General features: G+C 56.3%; 2 protein-coding genes across 3 annotated transcripts in view; one reads left to right on the top strand and one right to left on the bottom strand.

Annotated features, from left to right (window-relative positions):
- Positions 1-13,595, top strand: part of ACSS2 (acyl-CoA synthetase short chain family member 2) — a 32,492-nt gene extending 18,897 nt beyond the window's left edge. The window contains exons 4-19 of one of the 2 annotated variants that reach the window (XM_032126734.1): positions 11-114; positions 399-471; positions 1,261-1,336; positions 2,229-2,343; positions 3,895-3,933; positions 5,677-5,814; positions 6,060-6,230; positions 7,016-7,149; positions 7,392-7,524; positions 7,935-7,991; positions 8,259-8,339; positions 8,877-8,985; positions 9,126-9,194; positions 10,332-10,508; positions 11,224-11,298; positions 11,819-13,595. In XM_032126734.1, coding sequence (XP_031982625.1) covers positions 11-114; positions 399-471; positions 1,261-1,336; positions 2,229-2,343; positions 3,895-3,933; positions 5,677-5,814; positions 6,060-6,230; positions 7,016-7,149; positions 7,392-7,524; positions 7,935-7,991; positions 8,259-8,339; positions 8,877-8,985; positions 9,126-9,194; positions 10,332-10,508; positions 11,224-11,298; positions 11,819-11,946 — 1,679 coding nt within the window. In that variant the 3' untranslated portion in view covers positions 11,947-13,595. The remainder of the gene's footprint in view (positions 1-10; positions 115-398; positions 472-1,260; positions 1,337-2,228; positions 2,344-3,894; positions 3,934-5,676; positions 5,815-6,059; positions 6,231-7,015; positions 7,150-7,391; positions 7,525-7,934; positions 7,992-8,258; positions 8,340-8,876; positions 8,986-9,125; positions 9,195-10,331; positions 10,509-11,223; positions 11,299-11,818) is intronic. The other variant, XM_032126735.1, reaches the window with a different exon arrangement.
- A 468-nt stretch (positions 13,596-14,063) lies between these two features.
- GSS (glutathione synthetase) lies at positions 14,064-24,966 on the bottom strand. The gene is made up of 13 exons (XM_032126736.1): positions 24,890-24,966; positions 23,951-24,086; positions 22,693-22,838; positions 21,445-21,520; positions 20,506-20,645; positions 20,273-20,389; positions 20,059-20,139; positions 19,702-19,779; positions 18,044-18,110; positions 17,259-17,453; positions 16,795-16,876; positions 16,269-16,458; positions 14,064-15,581 (listed from the first exon to the last, which is right to left on the bottom strand). The coding sequence occupies exons 2-13, from the start codon at positions 24,077-24,079 to the stop codon at positions 15,458-15,460; spliced, it is 1,425 nt and encodes a 474-aa protein (XP_031982627.1). The 5' UTR covers positions 24,080-24,086; positions 24,890-24,966; the 3' UTR covers positions 14,064-15,457.
- Between the last annotated feature and the right edge of the window lie 1,768 nt (positions 24,967-26,734).

The following is a 26,734-nucleotide window of genomic DNA, read 5'->3' as shown; positions in this document are numbered from 1 at the left end:
CCCTCCATAGGGGTGAAGAAAGGAGACCGGGTTTCCATCTACCTGCCAATGATCCTGGAGCTGGTCGTAGCTATGCTTGCCTGTGCCAGGATTGGAGCTCTGCACTCTGTTGTGGTAGGAACAAGCTCTCTGTGCTGCCCTTGGTGCTGAGCTCTGAGGGGAGCAGCTCTTGGTTTTGGGAGAGGAGCTGGAAAGACGAGTGCTGACCATGAGATGGATGGAAGCTTAATTAAGATGCTGCTGTTTCCCTGCATTAACTGTGCAATGAGCTCCTCCAGCTCTCTCCACCAGTGCCTGGTGGTGAATCATTTGCTTTGAGTGAGCTGCACAGCAGCTGTTGGGGTTTGGGGCTGGGTTTCTATGTGTCCTTGCTGACTCTGCTGTGTGCTCTCTGGCAGTTTGCAGGTTTCTCTGCAGACTCCCTTTGCGAGCGGATCCTTGACTGCGGTTGCTCTCTCCTCATCACGGCAGGTAAAACACACATCTGAGCAGCTCTCTTCCTGTTGCCTGGCTGACAGGTCTTTATTTTAAAAGCTGGAAGTGGAAGAGGGAAGGGCAGTGCCTCAGCTGAGCCTCCCAAGGTGGATGCTGTGCTGTAGCTGTGCCCAAGTGCTGCTTCCCACTCAGGACGTGGTGAAGCCTCTAAGCAGCCCCCCAATTTGTCCTGTAAAGCTTGATGTCACCAGCTGCTAATAGCATGTTTCCAAACACTTCTTATCCATGTTCCTCCTCAAAGTCAGCCAGATGTTTGCAAGATGTATGATGAGGCGGACCTAATACAAGAATTCCCACCCTTCCCAGTTTTTTAAGGACATTCCTGCTGCAGCTCCCAGCCTTGTAAAGCAAAGGGTCAACAAGAATGTGGCAGTCGTTGCATGTAAGCCCACTGCATTTCCCCAGCTGTTTTTCCAACAGTGCAAGAAATAGTATTTTTGTAAATTCCCATGGCATGAAACAGACCCACTAAACTGCAATCTGTGTTCTGGATGCATTGGATTATTTCCCACAGGATATTCCCAAGAGATTTGTCAGGTCAAACTGGGACCGCTCCCAGAGAAGGAATTCCACCGTTTCTTTTGGCATCAGTTTCTCTAGGCTAAAAAGGTGCATCAGGAAAGCTTTCCCATCAACTGCTTGTCTGCTTCCCCTCACTCCAGTGCATGAGCTCTGCTCTGCCGCCCTGCAACTGCCTGTTGCTCCAGCTGTCCCAGGCTGCCTTGGCTGGGAAGCCCCTCTGATGTTTCCCTCACCATTTTGCAGATGCCTTTTATCGAGGGGACAAACTGGTCAACTTGAAGCACATTGCAGATGAAGCCATCCAGAAATGTAAAGACAGGTAAGTTTGGATTCCCTTGTAAAAAAGGCCATTGCTGCCAGAATCTGCTCCTGCACAAATGGGAGTTGTCATAGGTGGGCAGACTCTGCAGCAGGTCTGACACCAACAGTCATCAGATGTTACAGAGAGGGAAATAATCATGGTGAAATGACTTTGCCAAGCTTACAGACACAGCATCTGTGTAGCTTGTGTGAGACTGAATGTGGGTTTGTGTGTTAGAGCAAACATGGAAATTCAGGGCAGATAGTCTGCACGTTAGAAATTTGAACTCTTTAAGAAAACCTAAGTCTTTATGTCTGTAAAAATAGGTACCTGGGAGGACAGAAGTTGATCCTGAAGCTGGGAATTAACTGGTGGAGACTGTGTTGTTACTCTGACAGGGTTGAAGGGAAATAAGATCATTCTGTCAGTGTTTTGTAGGCTGTCTTTGCCCTCATGAGGGGGCAAACACCTACGCCTTTCCTTGATGTATAATCAGGCTTTGGAAGCCTTTACTCCCTCTGAGATAGTCAGTCATGCCTAGGGGTTGGAGCAGCCACCAGTATCTCCTGGTAGGAGGGCTTGTTCCTGGTCACAGGCAGGCAAATTTGGGATTTGTAAGGACAGCAGTGTCCTTGGAGAGAGACTTGTGGGACCCCCACTTTCTCCCCAGGAATCACACCTGATAAATCCCCAATAAGTTGTGCACAGACTGTTCCCGCTCTCTGAGCTGTTCCTGTGGCTGGTGTCCTTGGAAGTTCATGGTGTACCTGCAATTTGCATGGCAGCAAATGCTCCAGCTCAACAAAAGTAGCTCCAGGCTCCTGCCCTGCCTCCAGTGCTGCCTGTGAATCCCAGGAAGGGCTGGCTCAGCCCCTGAGCAGCCCAGTGTGACAGCTCCTGCCTTTTACAGGGGATCCTCTTTGAAAAAGTGCATCGTGGTGAAGCACCTGGGCAGGGAAGAGATAACAGTGGATGGGACCTGCAGCAAGTCTCCCCCTCTGAAAAGGCTGTGCCAGGATGTGCAGGTGTGTTCCTGGTGGGATGAGACGGGGGTTTTATTGCCATGGGCCTGAGACTAGCAAATGGATCAGTGCAAAACCACTGCAGTGATTCCCTGGACGCTCCTGTTCTGACTCCTGTTCCTGTTTACTCCCCTTCTTACTGATGTTGCAGTGTGAGTGGTCTGAAAAACGGTTCCTTTTCCTTAACAAGATCCTCTCCTTGCTGCTTCCTTTAACACCCTCACCAAGCTGCCAGCCCACAGGACCCCTGGGTACATCTTCCAGAGCCACTAGGGACAAGATGCCCATTTTCCTCTGCCCAGTACAAGACTTTTCCTTCCTAACCCTTTGTCTCTCTCCCCTTTTGTGCAAAGACCAGTGCTGTGCTGCACTGTAGCTGTGACATGGGAAGCAGGAGAGGAAACCCAGGAGATCTGTGCTCGTGGCATGGGCTCAGTGCAGCCCCCCAACAGGGCAGCAATCCTCTGCTGAGAGCAGTGCAGGGTGTGTGCAGCTGGCACAGGGGCTCTGTCAGCTCTCAGGCTGGGGCTTTCCCTTGCAGCTGAAAACAGATGAAAGGATGTGGGCCAGAGGCATGTGGTGAGATGGGGCTGGAAGGAGGAGAAGGTGTGGAGCTGTGGCTGCCTGCTGATCTCCCGAGGCTGCTGAGCAGCCCCGCTGTGCCCAGCCCTTACCTGCTCCAAAGGCAGGTTACTTTCAGCTACCCCACAGCTCCAAATCTTGCAACATTGTCTTCTGTCCCTCTGTGTTGGGGGATTATTTGCACTGAGTTATCCCCAGGCTGCTGCTGGCTCAGAAATGGGTTGTGTTTGGGGAGTATTTGAGCTTTAGACTCTGCTTTCAGGAGGAGTGGTCTGTGCACTTCCCTGGAACAAGAAGTCCAGCAGCTTCTCTACCTTCGAGTTACTTTTCCTCGTTCAGCTGTGTTAATTTTATTGGGGTGTTGCTCTGTGTTTGACAGCCTGGCCATGTTCCTTGCCCTGCTCTGCCCCTTCTCTTGTGAGGGCAGGGTAGATGCAAGGGAATGGGAAAACAGGGGCAGACCAGAGTTCCTGTGTGAGGTTTCCCTGGCAGAGTGGTTGCAGGGCAGCCTGTCCCTGTGCTGGTTCCAGTAGGTGAGGTGAGGTTTTTGTGCAGAATGTCCTGGGGGGTGGCTGGAGGGTGTCTCTTACCCTTTGGCTCTCTCTGCTCTACTTGTTTGGACACTTTATTAAGGATTCTTTTCCCTCGTGGATGCATTTTTACTGTGCCATTGGCTTGTGTGAGGCTATTGGATGGTCTGTGGGCTGTGTGCTGGCTCTGTGCCTCTGTGCCAGCCATGTGCAGGAAGTGGCCTTGGGGACTTATCCTGGAGGCACTCAGGGAAGGTGATGGAATGGGCAGGCTTCTGCTCACAGGGCATCTCCTGGCCTGGCCCTGGATCTGAGCGTTTTCCAGGCTGCCAGGGTGATTTCCCAGCATCCGGGCCTGTGGGCTCCCAGCTCCCTGCTTGCAAAGCCCAGTGTGGATCCTCCGCTTCCCAGATTTCACACCCTCTTTGTGGATTTTTAACAGGAAAAAAAGACTGAAAGCTCACAGAGACTCCATCCCAAGGTATTTACACACAGCACTGCCTTCCTCTTTTTGGCACCTCCTCTCTGCTTCCCATGCAGCTCCTCACCTCCCCTAACTGGTCTGGCTGCAGGGCCACACGTGCCCTCCTAACCGGGCTACCAGCAGCTGCATGTCAGTGACAGACCCCACCCAGCTTGCCAGAGCTGCCCACAGCGTGGGGTGAATGCAATGCCACCAGTGCTTCCAGAAGCAGACCCACTTCAGTGACCCCTGGGCACAGGCCAGCGTGCTGCCAGGGGATTGCAGAGCCTCTGGGATGCAGTGTCAGCATCCAGGTCAGGGTTTGGCTCTCTGCCCATCAGCAGCAGCTCTCACAACGCACTTCCCTTTGCAGGGAAGCTGGCAGGGGTCACCTGCAGCTTCCTGGCCACAGGCAGCAAACCTGGAGCTCCAGAGCCAGCATGTGGACTCTGCCTGCCTCACGTGGCTTCTGGAACCCCAGAGTGGGCAGGCAAAGACACACAGTGCCATGGGGCTGACCTCCTCCCTGGGGCACTGGAGGCTGGGTGCTAAATCAGGGATCCTTCAAGGAGGGATGCAAGAGAAAACTGCTGGATGCCCTTGGGCTTGTTTACCTGGTGCCTTGCTGGGACCTTGCTGGTGGGACAGAATTGTGGAAACTGCTTTCCCAGGTAAAACCAGGAGCCCTGGGGGTCCATGAAGGCTTTCCAAGTGGGCCCAGTTGTGCCAAGCTGTCAAGCAGCTGATGTCCTGGGCACCACATGTGTGGGAGCTGTGTGCTGGGCTGTGGGGTCCTGGTGCCTCCAGATGTCAAATGAGCATCTTTAGGGCTGCACAGAGTCACCCTGCGCCCCCGTGGCTGCTCTCTGTGCACCCCAGCTGAAGGAGCTGTGGGGAGTCTGGCGCTGTGAGGAGGAAATGTGCAGGAGTCTGGGTCAGGTGCCTGCCCTCACAGAGATGGGAGAAGTGAAGGTCTGAGCGGAGTCTGGGGCATGTTCCCTGCACAGCTTCCCTCAAGCTTCTCTGAGGAAAGGTGAGAAGGTCAGGGAAGTTAAGTCTTGCCCTGAGCAGTGCCACCACCCTGGAGAGGTGGACAGCCAGAACAACCGTCAGGGTGAGCTCAGCCCATCAGCCTCAGGTGTTGGTGGCTCTGTCACAGTTCTGGCATCTTCAGTCAGCCAGCGCTGGGTGGCTCTGCACTGGTGCAGTCACTTCTTACCAGGGTAGTTATTACCTAAAAACCCAGAGAACAGATTTTTTGGGAGGCCTGCAGGGCCAAGCAGTGTGATCCCACCATGCTGCTGTTTGTCTCGGGCCGTGCTGCTGTCAGGATCCCCACAGGTGGCTGTGGGACAGGTGGCTGTGTGGCTGTGCTTGCTGCTTCGCTGTTGGATTGCAGCTCAGGGCAGCCCCACAGGGCAGGAGGAGCCTGTTTGTGGGAACAACCCAGAGCAGCTGCTACTGCAGGGCCTCTCCTGGCTGCTGCTGCTGCCCACGGGGATTCATCGCCGTTACCTGCGGTCTGGACACTCTGCTTCAGGTGTTGCAGGCAGACTGTGTTTAAAGGTTTTCCTCATGGCTGTGGGCTGTGAAAAGGAGCTTCTGGAGTAGGAGCTGCAGCTCTGGTGCATGGTTTGCAGCAGGCTGTGCTGTGAACATCTCCCTCGGTGGCCCGTGAGGGGGGCGAGGTTTGGGTTGTTCTCCTCATCCCCCTTCTCTTGTTTTTGGACAAGCCTGTTTCCAATCTTGTGCTTTCCTCAGGCCCCCTGGAACCCAGATGTGGACGCGTGGTGGCACGAGCTGATGAGTGGTGCCAGCACGGAGTGTGAGCCCGAGTGGTGCGACGCCGAGGACGAGCTCTTCATCCTCTACACGAGCGGCTCCACTGGAAAACCCAAGGTGTGCTCCCAGCTCCCTGCACAGGACAGGCCAAGCCACAGGAACCCCTCAGCTGGGGAACTGGTGAGGGGGGAGTTGAGAGTCCCTAGCAGGAAGAAGAGCCACAGAGGTCTTGGGAAAAGGGCTGTGCTGGTCATTCCTGCTCAGCTGCTGTTGGAGCTCAGTGATGTTCAGCTGGGCCTGGCAGGATGAGGGTGGGTGTGGGTGGGAGCTCACCCTGACACCCCTGTGCCTTCTCCTCGCAGGGTGTGCTGCACACTGTGGGTGGGTACATGATTTTTGCTGCCACCTCGTTCAAATACGTGTTTGATTACCAACCTGAGGATGTGTACTGGTGCACGGCCGACATCGGATGGATAACGGGCCATTCCTACCTCACCTACGGACCCCTGGCCAACGGGGCCACCAGCGTGTTGGTGAGTGCTGCGTGCTTCACTCCAGAAAAAGGGAGCTGGTGGTGCTGAGCTGCATCCCTGCACTGCTCTGTGATGGTGTGCAGGGCTCTGGGAGGAAGGGTGGTGCTCTCTAGGGAGGGCATGGTGACTGCTCACAGGGGTAGTTTGCACGTGGCTTTTGGCTGGTTAATTTTTCAAATGCTCCCTGTTTCTTTCCCATAGAAGTACAAGCCTTGTGTACCAATGGAAGCAGGGATGTTCTGAGTTAATGGAAAAACTGGATCAGGGGCTGGTGTTTTCCCTGCTGATGCTGATTTGGCAACTTGTTGTTTAACTCCTGTGCCTGTATCTCTCTTGGCAGTGTAACAGATCAGGGAGCCAGAGACCTATGCCCAAAATCCCCAGGGAAATGCAAACAGGAAAATCACTGTTATGGTGGGGGGGGCCTTTAGGGAGTTCCTTGTACTTTGGGTTGTGATTCTGTCACAGTGTTGGACCTCTTGCCCTTTGCCATGTGGGCAGGGTCATTTGGGCTGGTGGAACTGGGTCACTGTGGTGGCCACCCAAGTGCCCATGCTGCAAGGGGATGTCAGGGGACATCTGCTAGGACAACTGGGGTGGGCTGATGCCAACTCCATCCCAAGGAGGCAGCGAGGGGGGTCCTTGACCTGGGCTGGTTTCACTATGTGCTACCCCTATAAGGACCTGCTGGGGTCCAGCTGCTGTTTGGCTCCTCCTGCTTGGGCAGGTTTGGCAGGTGCAGAGCAGTGAGAAACAGCTGTGTCACTGCTCTGTCTCCTGCTCAGTTTGAAGGTGTCCCCACCTACCCAGATGTTGGAAGAATGTGGAGCATCATTGACAAGTACAAGGTGACCAAGTTCTACACAGCACCCACGGCCATCCGGCTGCTGATGAAGTACGGCGAGGAGCCCGTCAAAAAGTGAGTGCCAGTCCCAGTGACATGAGGACATTGGCTGTGCACAGCAGGGTTGAGTGGGAACTGCCAAAGTGACCAGGTCTCCTCTCTTCCCCTATGGAAGAGTGCTGAGAAAGCTCTGAGCTGTACCTGCAAAGTCCGTTTTGGGTAGCCCAGGAGTTCCTGCAGGCTCTGCTGTGCAGCAGGCTCACAGCTGCTGCTCTCCACGGCCTGCTGAACCCCTGCCAGCCCCTTCCTCTCTGCAGGCACAGCAGGAAGTCTCTGAAGGTGCTGGGGACTGTGGGTGAGCCCATCAACCCCGAGGCCTGGCTGTGGTACTACAGTGTGGTGGGAGAGGAGAGGTGTCCCATTGTGGACACGTTCTGGCAGACAGAGACGGTGAGTCCTAGCTGGGTGTCCCTGGCACCTCTCTGTCCCTTGTGCTCCCTGCAGGGCCTCTTGGCAGGTTTCCCGTAGTGGGGTTTTGGGTCTGTGGCCTGCCCAGGAAACTCTGGTGTGCCCCTTCTCTTCCTGTCCTGGAACTCAAACAGGCTCCAAGGGGAAACCTTCCTCTCCAAGGGTCTCTTCCAGACTGTGCTCTGGACGCTGCTCTTCTTCCCCTCTTTCTCTCCCCCAGCAGCTCCAAAGCTTTGTGCCCAGACAGACTCCCCATTGTGCCATTCCCAGGGCCCATCTGCATGCCTGCCCTGAGCAGCCCTGCCTGGGATGTGCTGTTGCCAGAGCTGATGGCACAGCTGAGGGATGGGCTGGCATGGCCCAAACTCATCGGTTTTTGCCTCTCTTGGCAGGGAGGCCACATGCTGACACCCCTTCCTGCTGCCACCCCCATGAAGCCAGGCTCTGCTGTGAGTACTTGTGTTCTCCCCATGAGCCTCAGCAGGGCCCTGTCTGTGCCATGGCTGGGTGGTTGCAGCCTGCCAGGGGGTGGGGGGACAGTGGGGAGGTGACCACCAGCCAAATCCCAGGCTGGCCCCCTGCAGCCATGCTCATGGGTCCCATGTACCACAGCTCTCCAAAGCTGCCCTTGCTCTGCCTGCCAATCCTGCTGGTTCACAGGGGTCTGATGCAGGGGCTCACCTCCATCTCTCATTTCTCCCTCCTCCTCATGGCAGACATTCCCCTTTTTCGGTGTGGTCCCTGCCATCCTGAGCGAGTCGGGGGAAGAGCTGGAAGGAGAAGCAGAAGGTTACCTGGTAAGGAAGGGTTGATCATCCCCACCCTCCCTTTGTCCATTCCCTGTGAGCTCTGGGATATTCCTGGTAGACTACCCACATCTTTTGGCCCAGGAAAGGGGTAGAGTCACCATCCCTGGAAGTGTTCAAAAAATGTATGGAGGTGGCACTTGAGGACACGGTTTAGTGGTGAATGTGGGTGATGGTTGGACTTTTCCAACCTTAAAAAATTTGTGATTCTACCTCCACTAACTCTGGTCCACACAAAGAGCCCCCTGGGGTGGTGGGAACTCCCTTCAAGGCCATAACTTTGTGGGAACTTTTACAGCTGATCACTGAATGAACTTGCACATGTGGGCAAGGCAGGAGGATGGGAACAACTCCTCAGCCAAGCTCCTTCCCCCTGGCCAAAACTGGTGAGACTTTCCCAGTGGATCAGCACTGGCAGCAAGTGTCTGAGTGCTACTCATGGCTGTCTCTGACATCTCTCTGATAGTGGTGTACCCCGGGTTATTGGGGTGGCTCTCACTGCCCCAGCTCTGTGGTTTTCACCCCCAGGTGTTTAAGCAGCCCTGGCCAGGGATCATGCGCACGCTCTACGGAAAGCACCAGCAGTTTGAAACTGTTTACTTCAAGAAGTTCCCTGGGTACTACGTGACAGGCGATGGTAAGGGCGTCCAGGCTGCTGTGGTCACAGGGGCCTGGGGACAGCAGTGGAAATCTTACCCTGTCCTGCCCTCAGAATCCTTTATCAGTTGCTCTGAGGACTGGCACTGCTGCCTCACACTCATTTCTGGCTATTTTTAGGTTGCAGGAGAGATAAAGATGGTTATTACTGGATCACAGGGCGAATTGATGACATGTTGAATGTTTCTGGTAAGAAGGAGTTTTGTCTTCAGTGGGGACCAGTGCACTTTCTGACACCTTGCTTTGTGACACTTCTGCATCCGTTTCAAAAGCCACCTGGTTTATAGGGATGGTTCTGCATCTGTGATTCTGCCCAGCAACCTGTCCTCAAAGTGGATCCAGTTGCTGGGTCAGGGTTATTTCAGGGTTATTACAGGGACACACAAGCCTGTGACTTGGTGACTTGCTGCACCATTTTCCCTGGAGACGATGCCCTGGAAGGAATGAACCTTCTGTAACCAGCCAGGGCACCTCTGTGCTGAAGGATTTAGGGCTACAGGGAATCACAGAGTTTAGGCAGGACTGTGGGGTTGCTAATCCAACCTGCTGCTTCATGGAGGGCTCACCTCAAAGCTGGATCAGGCTGCTCAGAGCTCTGAAGACTCCTACCTCTCTTGAGTGAGTCTTCGAGATTCAGCTGCTTCTCAGTCCATCATTTTCCATATACTCTATTTAATAGTTCTCTCCCTCCTTTCCGGGAGCCTGTAGCCTCCAGGTACATCCTGCTGGCTCTGAGGTGCTGCTTTACTTGTCTCTGGATCAGACTAGATTCTTCCACCTGACCAGCAGTGCTTAATTCTCCAACTGATCGTTCTGGGAGTTGACCACCTTCCTGTGGCTTTCTGTGACAGCAGTGCCAGGGTGGGATGTCAGAGCACTGGTGCAGGAGCAGAGGTGTGCAGGAGTGAGTTGTGCCCCTGCCCCAAGATGTGGTGTGTCATTGCCCCTCCCCACAGCAGTGAGCTGGAGCCTGGACTCTGCAGACCCAACCTCTTCCTCTGCACCTTCCATGTGGGCAGGTCTCCTCCTGCCAAATCCAGCTCCTCCTCAGCCTGTGCTTTGGAAGGGCATCACTGTGAACTGTCCATGATCTGTACCAGAAAGAAGCCTAAAGGTGGGAGGGAGAACAGCCAGGGGAGGTGGCTGCTGCGGGTGAGTGACACCTGGCAGCTTCCAGAGCACTGCAGAAATGAGTTTCACTGTCCCAACTCTTGTCCTTTCCCGAGCACATCAAACTGATGCTTTCAAACCTATAGTTTAGGGCCTTTTACAGCCTCAGGCCTCTTCCTGCAGGTCAGTAAAGCTCTGCCTCCCCCTTGTTTCCAGGTCACTTGCTGAGCACGGCGGAGGTGGAGTCGGCCCTGCTGGAGCACGCGGCGGTGGCCGAGGCTGCCGTGGTCAGCCACCCGCACCCCCTGAAGGGCGAGTGCCTCTACTGCTTCGTGACCCTGAGAGAGGGCCACGAGTTCACCAAGAACCTCACAGATGAGCTCAAAAAACAAGGTAGCAACAGCCAAATACTGGGGAGCAGGCAGGGGGAGGACAGGGGATGGAGGGGTTAAGGGCTCGGGTGCCTGCAGGAGGTGCTTGTGGTCTGGGGAATGCAGCGTGGACAACTGCCACGAGGTGCCTCTTGATTACAGAGCATGGCTGACAAAGACTAAAATTAGTTCTCTCGGCCTTTGGCTGCTCATGTGATGCCATCTCTGCCTCGTGGGAGCTGGCAGCCCTGTGAGGGACTGGGGTACTCAGCAGCCTTTTGTTTGCAGCAGGGCTCTCCCTGGCAGACTGGAACATCCTGGGAGGATCATTTGGTTTCTTTGGGGTGGTGCTCTGGGTGTTTGTGCTCCACTCTCAAGGAGCTGTTTCACTGCAAACTGCAGCATTGAATACACAAAACGAACCTGCCCAGCAGTGAATCAGTCCTTGCTCTATCAAAATGGTCGTGGTGATGGTTGTAGCTATTAGGGAGGTCTCTGGAAGATGGAGGGAATGAAAAGATGAATGTTCTCACTGTTGGGGAAATGTGCTTATGGCCCTGTTGGCATTGCAGGTCTTGCTGTCCCCTCCCACAGTGTGGAGGCCCAGGTGCAGCAGCCCCAGGCACTGCCCTGCCAGGTGCTCCAGGAGCTGGGCTCTGTCTTGCCACACATCCTTTCCAGTCAGGATAGAAGGTTATCTCCTCACCCCTACAATGAAAATCTCTCTTTTTTTGCAGTCAGAGAAAAAATCGGGCCGATAGCAACACCTGATTACATCCAGTACGCCCCCAGCCTGCCCAAAACCCGCTCAGGTGAGTTCCAGGGATGGTACTGGGGAGGACTGGGCAGCTCCTGCCAGTGGAAGTTGATCAGCCCTGCACTGCTTGTCCAGGGCTGCTCAGATTAGGGAGGGTGCAAGCTCAGGATGAGCAGGATGTGCAGGTCTGGTACTTCCCACTTCTGCTAAGGATGCTGAGGAGATCCTGACTCCTGGGGAGGGGGACTTTTTATATGGGCAGATAATGAAGGACAAGGGGTGATGGTGTTAAACTGCTGGGGGGCAGGTGTAGATTAAACAGACCTAAGGAAGGAATTGTCTCCTGTGAGGGTGGGAAGGCTCTGGCACAGGGTGCCCAGAGAAGCTGTGGCTGCCCCTGGATCCCTGGCAGTGTCCAAGGCCAGGTTGGACATTGGGGCTTGGAGCACCCTGGGCTAGTGGAAGGTGTCCCTGCCCGTGGCAGGGGGTGGAATGAGATGGGCTTTAAGGTCCCTTCCAACCCAAACCATGCTGGGATTCTGATTCCTGCTTCCCTTTCTTGGCTGTCATTACAGGAAAGATCACCAGACGGATATTAAGGAAGATTGCCAAAAATGACCAAGATCTGGGGGACATTTCCACCTTGGCAGACCCGGGCATCATCAAACACCTTTTCAACAGCAGATGTGACACTAAGCAGTAGCAGCAGGACCTGTCCCTGCTGAGCAGAACAGTGGCAGTGGCACCTGATGAGCAGGTCCCTCCAACAGCCACTGCCTGCCCAGGAAGGAAACCTTCACCTGTTGAATTGAATGTACCAGTCGTAGGAACGAGGAGAGTCTGGCTCTGGAGAGGCCGTGTCCATGCCCTGGATGAGGTGTCTATCATGTTCCAGATGGATGTCACACATCTGAGGGTCAGCCTGGTGCACAGAGGGACTCATCCTCCTTTTTCAGCACCTCGTTCTTGATTTTAATTTAATTTGGGGGGGCGGGGGAGAGGGCGTTAATTTACTTTATGTCCTGGAGGGGCCCTGGCACCTTGTGCACAGTGGGAAGGAGCTTTGGGGGTTGGAGGGGAAGTGGTGCTGGAGTTACTCAATGCAGGCAGGCCTGGGAGATGCATCCACCACTGCCCACAGAGCAGCTGAGCTTCCTTCTGTCCTCGGAGTGCTGCAAGCTGAGGAGCACTGCAACAGCCACACCATCCCTGCACAACTCAGCTTGTCCTGCATGCACTGTCCTGCTGCTAGCACAGCTTCCCGGGGCTTCCAGGGGAGTGGGGCAAGGCTCCAGGGAGCTCTGGGCTTTAAACAGGTTTTTTTGGGCAATCTGATACCAGGAGCTGTTGTTTCCTAACTGTGTTGTGCCAGCTGCTGCACTGTCCCCAGTCCAGCGTCCTTCACTGGCCATGGACACTACAGGCAGCCAGGAAGGGAAAGCCTTGGTGTGATATGTTCCATGGAGCCCCGGTTCCTCCAGCCCTGCTGCCACCAGCTCACAGCTGAACCAGAGCTGGAGCAGCTGGATGCTCCCTTTGTGTCCTGGGGGAGGATTGGGGGCTGCTGTTACCCCAGAGGATGGAGAGAAAATGGAGCCAGGCAGAGGCACCTTTCTCATGGCACCACGACCACTGCTACAGCAGATAAACCAAGGCAGGCAGGGCTGTAGGAGCCCTACACATTTCTTCATCAGGAAAAAAGGGTGGGAGATGTTTAAAGTCAGTATTTGCTTGTATTTGGTGTGGTTTAAGAATGATGAGAGCTAAAGGCCCCCAAACCTCTTACCCAAGAGCCTGAACACCACCAGAGTCCTGCCAAAGCCATCCTTCCTCCAGTGAAGGACATTTAACTCCAGCCAGGGCTGAGCTGGAGCTGATACCTCCTTTACAATGTCTGTATGAAAACTGCATGTGAACTGTTTGATTTTGCACTTAAACCAAAGGAGAACTGGGCTTTAAAACTTGCTACAACAGCTGTTTTGGGGAGTGCCAATGGACAGGCATTACCTGCAACCTGAGCTGACATGGGGCTGGAAAGGAGGAGCAGCTGCTTCTGGGTTGGGGTGCTCAAGGCAGGTGTTGGGGTGCTCGACTGGGCTGTTGGCCAAGTCCCAAATCTCACTTGCTACCTGCTGCTCTCACTGGCACAGCACCTGTGTCACCTGTAACCCCGGTGCCTGCCCGTGTCCCATGTGCCCCCACAGCTCTGTACCACTGGATTGTGCCACCTTGGTGACAAGGATTCCTACATCATCCTTCCTCCTGTTACTCTTTGTCAGCTATGTACTTTTGGCTGGAAACAGCGAGAATTTAATGCAAAATGAAATAAAATTCAAGAAGACAAAATGGAAACAGGCATGGAGTGTGTGTGGGTGGGAGGTGCTTGTGTGCTCTTGGGTTTGGGGTGCTCAGTGCAGTTGGAAGTGGCTGCGCCAGAAACCAGGACTGGCTTTTGGGATGGGGAGGTGCAGGTTCCTGCCACCATGATGTTTTTCCATGGATTAGGATTTAGTGTGGCTGTGTGTGCTGGCTCCAGGGCTGCAGCCTGTGCCTCAGTTTCTCCCTGGTCTCCAGCCACTGCTGCTCCAAGGCTCGTGGAAAGCACAAGACAGTGTGACACCCACATGTCACCAACACCCTCATGCAGCACCAGGGCCAGGGAGACAGGTGAGCAGCTGAGGAGGCTTCAGGGCTCTCAGTACAGCTCAGGGCTGCCTCACCTCCACCCTGGGCCTGGTCCCCTCCCAGGCACAGCCATGGATCTCTGTGTACCTGGCCAGGTGTGCCCCTGAGCTCAGACAAACCTGGCACAAGCAGCAGTCAGATTGCACATTCCTTTTAATCTCTGGCTTGGGGTAATCAATTCCCCAACAAAACACCCAGGAATCCCAGGCTCAGTCACACTGGAAGAACGGAGCAGTTTCCCAGGTGACCGATTGGTGATTGATGCCACAGCAGCAGAGAGCCAGCAGGGCTGCCACTCAGCACGTCCATTCTGCAGGAATTCCACCTTTGTGCTGGTTCTGTGTAACTGGCAGGGCTGGGCTGAGGCTGCCTGGGCTCTTCACTGCCAGAAAGGTGCAGCTTTTAGGGCTGAGGAGGAAAGGGGCTGAAGGAAGAGGCAGAAGACGTTGAGCAGGAGAGCCCACACTCCTCCACTGCTGTGCTGTTCCCTCTGATCCATGAAACCTGGAAGGAGACACATCTCCCCCTCTGCTGGTGCTGGTCCCAGAGTAAGGTGCTTGGAGCTGGGGCTGTGCCTGCCCAGCCTCTCCTGCAATTCCTTTGCTTCCCCACCACAGAGCTCCCAGTCTCAGCAGGACCATTCCCAAGGTCGGGGTTTCCTGACAGGAAGATGCTCAGTGTTTGATTTCAGTGGGATGCACTGGCACAAGCCCAGGGGGCTTCAGGGTTTATCAACACACACAGGGCTCCAATTCACCACTGCCTTGGGAGCTGCCTCCAGCTTGTGATCTGTTGGACAGGGCTGTGGGAAGCAGCAGGAGCAGACACAGCCCTGGACCCCGCACTCCTGCCTGCCCTGTGGGACACAGAGGCACTGTTCAGGATCAGCACCCAGTCCAACAAAACAGCAGTTGGGCAAAGCGAAAGCAAGCAAGAGGCCCTTGGCAAATTACCCAGGGCAGCTGTGCCTGGTGCAGGAACCCTGAGGGCTCCTCAGGCACAGGGGAAAATAGAAATGAGGACAGCAGCAGCACAGGAAGAAGGGCTGGAGGGGCCATGGTGAGTGGAGCTGGGCTCTCCTCTTTAAGCTGGAGAGCACTGAGGCACTGGATGAAGATCAAGGCTGGTACTTGCCCATCCACCTTTCTCCTCTCATTCCTTACACTGTGTACATCTCCAGAAATTACACAGCATCAAGGAGCTCAGAAGTGGGAGCAGCACTCTACGTCCCACTGCTGTCAGGCCAGGCCCCAAGGGAACATCCAGACCCTTGCAGTCCTGGGACTCACAGCTGGGCTGTGCACAGGGCAAGGCCCCCTGAACAGGCAGAGCAAGGGAATCCCTTCTTTCTGGAGGGAGAATCAGAAGAAGAAGCTCGGGCTGGCACCCTGGACCTTTGAGCAGTTGCATCCACACAGTCCCTCCTCACAGCTCCAGCATGTTGGACCTTGGCAAGTGCACCCTTAGGAGAAATCCCTGTGGCAGATCAGCTCTTCAGGCAGCAGAGAGGAGGGTGGGGCCATGGCTCTTCACACCAGGTATGGCGTGTCCAGCACGGCCACCCCGGCTGCCACGCCGCCGTCCGCGTGCTCGATGGCCTTGGTGCGCAGTAGGTGACCGGCGGCCTGGTTCAGCACCAGCTCCTGGCCCTGCCTGCAAAGGAGAGGGAAACTGAGCCCCTGCAGAGCACAGAGCTCATGGCATTTACCTTGGGCAGCGGATTCACCTTCCCTGTCAGCACCCAGGGCAGGGCAGAGCCCCAGGGCTAAGGTGGGGGCCCTGCAGTGGTGGCTGCCCTGGCCATTCTGCACACGGGCAGTGCCAGGGGCTGAACACTGCCAGAGCACCTTTGTTCCCAAAAGAGTGTGAGAAGGACTTTCATTTATACCCTATGGAAATCTGGTCTATGAGGGCTTAAAACAAAAGCAGCTGCTACTAGGGTTGAACAGGCGTTAGGCCTTCAGGTATTCCAGAGACCACCAGGGCTTCAGAAAAGCCACACTTCTGGATGTGGCTGCATCCAGAACCCAAGAAGTGCTCCCAGAAGTCAGGGATGAGACACACCGATCCCACGATCCCGTTACACCAGTAACTGCCAGCACGAGCCCTGTGGTTTTCTAACAACTCGTTTGGCAGCAGGTTCAGAGCAGCAGCTCAGCGTGTGCACACGAGCTCAGAGCTGCCGCCAGGGGCACAGCCTGAACGGTCACATCTGTCCCCTGCACCTGCACGTCCCCAGACATCTGTCCTGCTGCTGTGCTTGTGCAGCACAGAGGGCAAAATGTTCCTGATCCACGTCAGGAGCAGGGACCTGCCCTGGAACACAAGCACATTCCTCACCTGACATAGACACCAAAGATCCCGAGCTCAGAGATGCACTCGGACACTTGGAGGGGACTGTGAGCCCTCAGCAAGTAATTCAGTGCTGGCTGGGGTTTGATCTTATCCATCAAGATGTAGGAGGTTCTCTCAGGGCTGTCTTTGATCTTCTCCAGAACCTGCCTAAGCTCTTCACCATAGAGATTGTTCCCTGGCAAACAAAAACAGCATGTCAAGCCCTTCCCAGGACAGCAGAAGCCCCTGGCCCCAGCTATGTAGCCCTGGCAGCCCAAATGACCTGGCCTTTGCCTCACCAGGGCCTTGGGAGCTCCTCCAGGAGCAGCTTTGCCTTAGTAGCAGGACTAGTCCCCATGGCTATGAGTAGCCACAAGACACTCCACCCTTTATCCCTCAGCACAGGACCAGGAGCTGGCACAGAGCTACTGCCCATCCCAAATACAGCACAAATCACAATGGAAACGCCCAGGGGCCCAGCCCAGCTCACACCTCCACAGCCCAGCTCACACCTCCACAGCCCAGCTCGTACCTCCACCTTCACGCTGCGGCTTCAGCACAAAGCGGTCGGGGTCAGCGATGGCTGTGGCAGCTATCATGTCACCCTCTTCACCCTGGCAGGAAAGGATGGAAACAGGTTGGACATCAGGAATGATTTCTTCACGGAAAGGGTGGTTTCACACTGGAACGAGCTGGATGGAGCCACCATCCCTGAAGGTGTTCAAGGAACAACTGGACAGGGCACTCAGTGCCATGGCCTAGTTGGTAACGCGGTGTTTGGTCAAAGGTTGGACTCAATGATCTCGGAGGGCTTTTCCAACCTAAATGATTCTGCAAACAGCAAAGCATCAGGGAGCAGCAGGGGCTCCTCAGCAGATCCCTCTGAGCAGAGGGATCAACAAATTCCCCAAGGACCACAACAAAGCCATCTCTTCTTCTCAACCAAAGAGCACAGGTGTGCATGTCCACTCCTGCTCCAGTCCCATTCCCACTCACCTCGTCCAGGGAGTAGAGTCCAGCAAAGGTGGCTCTCATCCGAGCGATGGCCTCGGGGTGGCCGGGCAGCAGCTTCTCCAGCGTCCCTGGCCGGCTGAGCTCCTGCTGCACCTTCTTGGTGCCCGCCAGCTGGGTGGCAATGTCAGGGCACTTCACTGCCCGGGACCTCTCCAGCAGCAGCCGCGCCTCCCAGTTCTGAGGCAGCGAGGGAGCAACCACCCCGTGAGGAGAAAAAGAAACACACAAAAGGTTTGCTCTGCTCTTTTCTGTGCAGTTATCGACATATGGTTTGTCTCCTCCCTGCCTGCTGGCAGGGACAGGGGGTGGGAACAGCACTCCAGAGAAAAGCAGACATGGATTTCCCACCACCTCTGGGAAGAGCACAGTCAGATTAATCCACTGTGTGCTCCCTCCCCAGCTTGTCCGGTGCTGCCACCTCGAGACACCAGCAAGATCTGCTCTGTGCTATTAATACCTGCAGCCTGATCGTGCTACGAGAGCACAGAGTGAAACCTGTAAGCAGGTGCTCATACCTGTGTTAACCCCTATTGTACAAAAGCAATGCAGTGCTGCACTAAGGGATCAGCCCCTGGAGAAGAAAGCCACCCATTTTTCTTACTGCAGGGTCACCCACATGCTCTCTGGAGTCACAGCTTCCCAATGCTCTCAGCCACACCAGGCAGGACTGACCCCACCCCAGACAGGGTAGCTGCCCCTGGGATTATTTCAAGCTCCCTGAACAGTGCTCAGCTGGTGGTTTCTGGGGCAGGGAGGTGGGTACTGACCTGGTGGTCATAGTTCTGGGGCACGTAGCCCTCTCTGTAATACACCACTGCGACCTCCTGGCCGTCCCTGGAATGGAAACCAGAAGTGCTCGGAGAGCCAGGCCAGGCCCTGCCCCATCCCCAGCACCAAGGGGGCATCACAGCCCTCTGCCCCTTCTCCTTGGCCTCTGGCCCTCCTGCTCCTGCCTGGCTCTGCCAGAGCAAGCTGAGCACTGAGAGCCCTGGCTCCTCTCCACTGAGCCCCAGCTTGGCTGGTCCCAAGACACAGAGAGCTGACACCCAGCCCCTGCTCTAACCAAAGGCTCAATAATTCTGACAACCAGCCTAGCAGAGAGTAAGAACCTCTTTTTTAACAGCTTTTACCCCACACTGGCTTAGGGGCTCAGCCTGGAGCAAAGGAGGCTCAGGGGGGACCTTGTGGCTCTGCACAAGTCCCTGACAGGAGGGGGCAGCCGGGGGGGTCGGGCTCTGCTGCCAGGGAACAGGGACAGGAGGAGAGGGAACAGCCTCAGGCTGGGCCAGGGGAGGTTTAGATTGGAGATTAGGGCAAATCACAGAAAGGGTTGTCAAGCACTAGGACAGGTGGCTCAGGGCAATGATGGAGTCACCATCCCTGGAGGGACTTTAAGACGTGTGGCTGTGGCACCTGGGGACATGTTCAGTGGTGCTGGGTTACAGGTTGGACTCCATCTCAGAGGTCTTTTCCAACCATAACAGCTCTGTCATTCTTGAAGCTGGAGGGAACAGGGTTCTCCTCCTGTGGTAATTCAAGGCAGGACATCAACTCATCAACCTGAGAGGCACCAAACCACCCTGCCAGGGCTGGGCTGGCAGCACAGCTGTAGCACCACATGCCCAAGCTTTGGCCACAGAACTGTGCACTTGGTCTGGCAGCTGCTGGCAGGCAGGCAGGAGAGGCAGAGGCATTCAGCAGTGACAAGGAAGGATGCTCAGGAGGAAGCACAAGAGATACACTTTCCCCTCAACTATCAGGCCATGACAAATGCATTTGTTAATTAAACACAGCACAGACACCAAAGGTCAAACCATGGAAAAATCAGCCTAACTACAGAAAAATCACTGGCATGAAACCATGTCTTCCCTTAGGTTCATCCAGCTCCAAGCACATTACCCGGAAATAGGACAAACGTCACACTTGGGACCAACTGGGAGTCTGTGATCCTCCCATCCTGGTCTCCACAGAGAGCAGGCAAGATGCTGAGTGAGTTCAAACCCAAGAGATCCTCAAAGGACATGGAATGCTGCCTCCTCCAGCACTAACAACCCAGCCCAGCTCCCACTGGGAGAGCATCATGTGGACAGTAAACAGGAAATGGCCCTGTGGAAGCCTCTCCAATAGCCAGGGCTGTTGAGAGCAGATCTTTGTGGAGGAGGTAAAAGATCCCACAGAGCAATGAAGGCTGAGGCCTCAAGGAGGGAGATTGTGAATGCAGCCGATTGCTGATGTGCATCTGCAAAATGTCACCACTGTGAACACAAAATCATCTCAGCTCCAAGAGGAAGCAGCAGCCTGGAGCATGGAAGAGAACTGCTTTCTCAGTCAGTCACTACTTACACTCAGCTTTGGCTGCAAGCTCCCACTGCCAGCCCCGTGTGCCCGAGAGACGGCAGGAGTGCGCACCTTGGCTCATACTCACATATACAGCCTCCTGCTGGCATCCAGGGAGCCCTGCTCAAACACATCCCGGAACCGCTTCCTGATCACACGGATATTCCTGTCAGGAGGAGAGTGAGAGTCACCAGGCTGGGCAGGGGTACTTGAGCTGGAAATCATGGGTGGAATCGGTGGCTGCAGCAAGGAGGATCTGAAGGTTCCTTCACAAATAGCCTCAGGCTTTGTACAATGGAGCCAGAGAAATCCTACAGCCCAAAAAACTCCCTGTATAGGAACCCTTCCTATGTATCCTATGATCTGGCAGCAGTTTGCTCAGCTTCCCTTTCCAGAAACTGAACCATCTCCTTCCTTTCCCATCTCAGGGAAATTCAAACTTTACCTGCTCCAAAGCTCATTTTCTACACAACGCTGATCAAAAATGTTCCTCTGGATTTCCTCCACCAGAAACATCACCACAGCCCTGGAAGAGATACCAAGAACATCATTAAACCCATAAACACTTCACATGCTCCCAGCTGGATAGCCAGCCTTCCATCTCTGTGATTCAGGCTTCCTGCACTGCTCCTGTCCATGCTCTCCTCCTCTGTCCTTACCTTTGGGAACCGTAGAGCTCCCAGGCTTTGGCAATTCCCAAGGCCAGCCCCTTCGCTGGGTTGTTGGGCAGCAGGTGTGATGCCTCCTCAGTCTTTCCCAGCACTTTCAACACCAGCCTGTGGAACACAAAAGCCATTAATGCCATGTCCATGCCCAGCTGGACCAAGGGAACAGCATGGAGAGCACAGGGGCCACGCAGTGCAGCTGCTGCAGTGCTAGAGGTGCTCCTTACCCGTGGACGTCGGCGGTGCGGGAGGTGAGCCCCCCGAAGCTGGCAGCAATGGTGTTTATTTCTATCTGCCTCAGAGCTGCTGTGCCATCCAGCCCGCAGTCAAACATGTAATCCGAGCGGTTGATGCCCAAAAACACAGTCTGGAACACAGGGAGGGGAGCTGGGGTCTCCTGTCGCCTTTAACTGCAAATCCGCTGATGACCTCGCTTCAAAATCCTCCCAGAGCAGATCCAGTCAGAGGATCACAGAATGGTTTGGGTTGGAAGGGACCTTCAAGATCACCTCAACCCAGCCCCTGCAGTGGGCAAGGACACCTTCCACTATCCCAGGTTGCTCCAAGCCCTGTCCAACCCGGCCTTGAACATTCTGAGGGATGGGGCAGCCACAGCTTCTCTGGGCAACCTGTGCCAGGGCCTCCCCACTTGCACAATAAATTTCCTAGTATCTCATCTAAACCTATTCTGTGTCAGTTTGAAGCCATTCCCCCTTGTCCTGTCACCCTCAGTTTGATAAAAACCATTGCAGGTCACACACCTGGGTGCTCTGCCCCCTGCCCAGGGCCCACAGCCCTCTCAGAGCTCCAGAGGAGTTCCCAACACTCCTGAGAGTAAAGGAGCTTCTGCAGGGATGGCCTGTCTGGTGCAGGTCCCAACAGGACACATGTCCCTGCACACTCCTGAGGCTCCCAGAGGACAAACCACATTAAATCCTCCCACTCCAGGCCAGGCTGTTTCTAGCAGCACCAGCCAAAGAGCTCAGCTGTTCAACAGGGCGAGGTCCTGAGCTCACAGGCTGTGACAAGACATCGCAGCACAGGCAGTGAGCAGCCTGGCCAAGGGACAGCTCAGAGTCCACAGTGCCAAAGCATGCAGCCAGAGCCCAGGCACCCCCACCACAATGCCAAGGGGCACAGACCACTGGGATCCCCTGCCAAGGTACCTGAGCCAAGCCTTCCTCCAAAACTTGCATGTAGATTCTGAAGAGTTGAGCTGTGAAGTCGTCTACCTTGATGGTGCTGGAAAGAAACACAGACCACATCAGTCCCCTGATGCTGTCACAGAGGAACAAGAAAATTAATTCTTCTGCAGAAAAAGCCCTTAGCAGGGGCCTTCTCCAGCACAAAGAGCAGGGCTAGGGCTTGATCAAGTGCTGCAGCACTGTGAAACACCTCCCCATGAATGCTCAGTGCAAAACCACAACACAAACCCAGTTTTCCCAGCACAGCCACTCCAAAAAAGGCCCTCCTGTGCAGAGGTGACTCATTGGCAGGGCAGAGATGGGACAAGTAAAGGCAAAGAAATGCAGCAGAATTCTGCAGGTTCAGGGAAGAAACCACAGGTCTCTCTGTGCCTGCCCACACAGTTCAGAGAAGTTTCACAAGCTTAATCCAAGTCCCCCTGCCCTGTTAGGCTCCAAATCCCTCCAAAATTTCCTCAGGGTCCCAAATCCCTGAGCAGCACCTCCAGGGAGCTGCCCTGGCACAGGGCAGGCACCTGAGCACACGCAAGCCCCAGGTGCTGCATTCTTTAACCACAGGTATGAACACATCCCCACAAGCTCTGGCTGCAGCCAGCTCTGGAAAAGGCACAAGCACTGGAACAGCTCCAAGGGGTCAGGCTTCAACAAAACAAAAGCATACTGGAAACAGCCCCCTCTGCTCTGTGCCAGTGCCAGAGGCAGCAGCACGTGCACAGGCAGCACAGAACAGGCAGCGGGAAGGGAAGAGCGATTTGTAGAAGCATCAGCCCCACAATTCTGAGCAGCAAAGTCAGGGATGGTCACTCCAGCCCAGGGCAACAGCCACAGATAAACTCAGCAGAGTCCTGGAGCCAGAGCTGGAGAGTCCTGCACCCAGAGTTTGCGGATGGGAAAGAGGGGATGGGGGTGACTGACAGAGGGTGTGGGAAAAGGAACAGACACCTCCTCTCCACCAGTGCTGCAGGAGAGCTGGTGGCTACTGGACAGACACAGGCAGATGCACAATAAGACTACAGGAGACTCCTAAACCCAGGACTCAAAGACTCCAGTGATTTGCATTTAAGACCCAGGGTCCAACAAGCTCACAAGTATGAATTCACAAGCCTAAAACAGTGGCAAACAGACCTCAGAAAGGCAGGAATGCCAGAAGGGTGATAAATGCTTTACATTTGAAATACTTCATTAAAATGCAACACACAGAAACGTTACCTGGCCAGAGTTTGCTCCAGGAATTCTTTGTTTTGACTGATGGCATCCACCAGCAGGTTAAAATCCTGCTGGACAGCGTAGGCTTGTTCAAACAAGGCCCGTGGCACTGCTGACGGGAGCAGCGTGAAGGGCGCGTAATTCACTACCTGCAAGCAGGGATGAAGCACAGCAGTCAGGTCTGGGCAGCTGAAGAGGAGCTAAAGAGGTGCTTCCTCTGCTTGTCTGAAGGGTGAAGCCACCCCCAGCCCTCCTGGGCAGACACAGGGCCTCGACCCTGCGGATTCCTAACTTTTGAGGACTCTGTTTTATGAACCATCCACAGGCCACTGCTGCTCCAGAGCTCAGGGGCTGATGGCTTCCCCCTGTCTCCACCTGAACTGGGCAGCACTGTCTCCAGAACATCTCAGTGGCAGAGAAAAGGTTCATTTGCCGGTCCTGGGTTCTTGGCCATCAGTTACTTCCTTTGATCCCTGCTCAGTGACTCCAGACCCCTGGCTCATCCCACATCTCAGGCACGGGGTCACACTCAAAGTCTATATATTAGACCACGGAGAAGTTTCCAACTCACCTGGATTTTCACATGAAACAAGGGACACTGGCAGTATGTTTAGCCTCTCCTCCCAGGCTCCCTCTTCCTCTCACCCTTTGAGATCAGAGCCCTGACACCAAGGAGCAGTGCTGTGGTGAAGACCTCCGTCCTCATACCTCTGGCAGCTGCCTGCTTACCCCAGGCTCCTCAGAGACCCTCTCCCAATGGTGCCCCACTCCCCCTGCACAGGGGTACTTCTTCCTCTGAGACCCCTCATGGCATCCTGCTCCAACAGGCTGAGCCCTCCCACCCCAGCCATCCGCCAGGGATTGCCCAGAGGTAAATCCCACACATCAGCCACCTCCACCTCTGTCACCTCACCCCAGGTATGGGGCAAAGGCTGATCGTAGCTGGGAACACGCCAAAAGCAGAGGCCCCTCCGAGAGACTCTCCTCTGGTTCAAAGGTTCATACAGGTGGCAAGAGGCTGGGAGACGGATTAACTCCCAGCACCAACACTGGCAACTTCCTAAGCCTTCCCAGATCTACCCCTCTCCTTGAAAAAGGGAATCTGTATGGCAAGGCAGTCTCCTCGGGGGCTGCGCTCATCATCGGGATGGGCTGTGAGCTGCAGCCCCAGCTCGGCCCTGCTCCAGCCGGGACACGCTCCTTGAGAAGGGCTCAGGGACCCCGGGCACAGCAGCGGCTCCTCCCCGTGCTGCGCACTCACATCCGAGGCGTGGGGCTGCTCCCCGGTCCGCATCAGCACCCCCGCCAGCAGCGCCGCGTCCACCGCCACCGCCGCCGCCTCCCGCACGGCCGCCGCGTCCCGCACCACGTCCCGCCAGGGCGCGGCCATGGCAGCGCTGCGGGCACAGCACAGCAAGGGCTCACTGCCCGTCCCGCACCCTCGCCGTCCCCATACACCAGACCCCTGGTCCCTGTCCCGGCGTCCCCAGCCCCTGTGCCCTGACCCCCGGCCCCTCGCTGCCCCCCACCCCCTGTGCCCTGATCCCGGCCCCTCGCTGTTCCCCAGCCCCTGTGCCCTGACCCCCGGCCCCTCGCTGTCCCCCACCCCCTGTGCCCTGACCCCCGGCCCCTCGCTGTCCCCCACCCCCTGTGCCCTGATCCCGGCCCCTCGCTGTCCCCCACCCCCTGTGCCCTGATCCCGGCCCCTCGCTCTCCCCCAGCCCCTGTGCCCTGACCCCCGGCCCCTCGCTGTCCCCCAGCCCCTGTGCCCTGACCCCCGGCCCCTCGCTCTCCCCCAGCCCCTGTGCCCTGACCCCCGGCCCCTCGCTGTCCCCCAGCCCCTGTGCCCTGACCCCCGGCCCCTCGCTGTCCCCCAGTCCCTGTGCCCTGACCCCCGGCCCCTCGCTGTCCCCTAGCCCCTGTGCCCTGACCCCTGGTCCCTGCCCGTCGTTGGCCCCCGGTCCCCAGACCGTCACTGCGCCCGGACCCCCGAGCCCGGTTCCCGCTCCCCGGCCCCTTACTGGTTCCCGCTCCCCGGGCCATCGCTGTCCCCTGAACCCCGACCCCTCTGTCCCTCTCCGGCCCCCCGGCCCCTACTGACCCACGACCCCCGGTCCCTCCCCGACTCCCAGTCCCCGACCCCTCGCCCTCTCTGACGCTGCCGGTCCCACACCGCCCCTGACCCTGGCCCCTCACTGACCCCGTCCCCCGGTCCGTCCCGGCGTCCCCGGTTCCGCCGCCCGGACCCGCTCCGGCCGCTCGGTGCGGGCGCTGCGGACGGCCCCGTGATTGGCCAGGCTGCGCTCCTCGCCCCGCCCTCCATTCAGATTGACAGCGCAAGAGACCAATCAGTGAGGGGAAAGCGCCCCTCGCGTGCGGCGCCGCGCACGCGGGGCGGGAGGAGGAGGAGCCGCGTGGGGAGCGCGCAGCGCGCACGCGCAGGGCTGTGTCACGGGGGTGTGACGTCATGTCGTGACATCAAGGAGGCGCTGAGGGCGCTGGGGGTGCTCGGCCGCGTCTGGGGCTGCGGCTCCTTAAATCCGAGCGCTGCAGGCAGGGGCTGCTCGGGGCCGGGGCTGCTGGGGGCCCAAAGCGATGGGAGTGGCTGGCGCAGTGGTCTCGGAGGCGGCTCCCAGCGTCGGCCGTGCTGCGGCCCCATGGAAGCGCCTCCGCGTTAACTCGCTGGCGCCCACGCACTGGAGCTGCGTTATCTGCTGCCCTCGTGGGAGCTGGAACTCACCCTTGGCAGGCAGGGGAATTGCAAACCTGCCCGAGGAAGTGAAAGGAATTTGAAATATCTTTGTGCTTTCCATTTCTTGCCCTCTTTCTTCCCCACTTGCCGTTGCTGCACCGCAGTGACAGGGCCCGGGGAGGGGCTGGCTGAGGGCACCTCGGTGTCCCCCGTTGTTCCCGTGCTCCCGGGTGTCCCCAGGGCGTGTCCCTGGCCGTGTGCCGGGGCAGGGAGGTGCTCCCAGGTGCTCAGCAGTGTCTGCGGTGCCCTGGGGCACAGCACAAGCTGAGATGTTTCTCCCCTGTGGCTGTGGATTTTTCTCCCCTCTGCCGCGCTTCCTCAGGGGACGGGGTTGCTCGCTGCCGTCGTGTCACACAGAGCCAAAGCTGGGGCTCTTCTGGGCCTGCTCACCTGGGCACACCTGAGAAAGAGCAGATCCCAGAACCCTTTCATGTACTTGCAGGACATTGGTTGCCCAGCAGTAGGGCTTGAATTGGCAGTGTGGGCGATTGAGAGGGTTATTCCTCTATTAGGAACAGACCCAGAGAGTTCATCACTGTTGGACAGGTTGGGACATGGCTGGCTCTTTATCCTACTACCTGTGCCAGGAGTTGTCCAGGGCATTTCGAGCCACTTAGCTCTGTTCTTAGGGATCTATCACCAACATGAAGCTCTGTGGTTACAGCTTTCATGGACCTGCTGGAGCAGAGCCATGAAGATGCTCCAAGGGCTGGAGCCCCTCTGCTCTGCAGCCAGGCTGGGAGAGGTGGGGGTGCTCACCTGGAGAGGAGAAGGCTCTAGGGAGACCTCAGAGCCCCTTGCAGGGCCTAAAGGGGCTCCAGGAGAGCTGGAGAGGGACTTTAGACAAGGTTCTGGAGTGACAAAACCAGAGGAACCGGCTTCCCACTGCCAGAGGGCAGGGTTAGAGGGGATATTGGGAACAAATTCTACCCTGTGAGGGTGAGGAGGCCATGTGCCCAGAGAAGCTGTGGCTGCCCCATCCCTGGATGTGTTCCAGGCCAGGTTGGACAGGGCTTGGAGCAAACTGGGATAGTGGAAGGGACATAGACATGGACATAGAAGTGACAGGGACATGGAATGAGATGAACTTTAAGGTCCCTCCCAATCCAAACCATTCTGTGATTCCATAAACACCCACTCTGTTTTCTGGACACAGGAATCCTTCTTCTTTTCCCTCTCTGCTGCCCCATCTGTCAGTAACTGTGGATTCACACCTTAATTAATACAGAATTTGGCAACTGGTAATCCAGTCGTATCTCACTGGAAAACTGCCCTGGGCCAGGATCCAACTCA

The sequence above is a fragment of the Corvus moneduloides genome, chromosome 17 (assembly GCF_009650955.1).
Source record: "Corvus moneduloides isolate bCorMon1 chromosome 17, bCorMon1.pri, whole genome shotgun sequence".
In the NCBI taxonomy this organism is placed as follows: Eukaryota; Metazoa; Chordata; class Aves; order Passeriformes; family Corvidae; genus Corvus; species Corvus moneduloides.
Note: the sequence above shows the minus strand (reverse complement) of the source record. Positions and strands in the feature narration are given on the sequence as shown.

Coding starts and splice junctions, on each gene's coding strand:
- GSS (XM_032126736.1), bottom strand. CDS start 24,079: ATGGCCGCGCCCTGGCGGGACGTGGTGCGGGACGCGGCGGCCGTGCGG. Junction 18,111..19,701: donor GCCAGCAGGAGGCTGTATAT/GTGAGTATGAGC, acceptor TTTCCATTCCAG/GGACGGCCAGGAGGTCGCAG. Junction 17,454..18,043: donor CCCAGAACTATGACCACCAG/GTCAGTACCCAC, acceptor TCGCTGCCTCAG/AACTGGGAGGCGCGGCTGCT.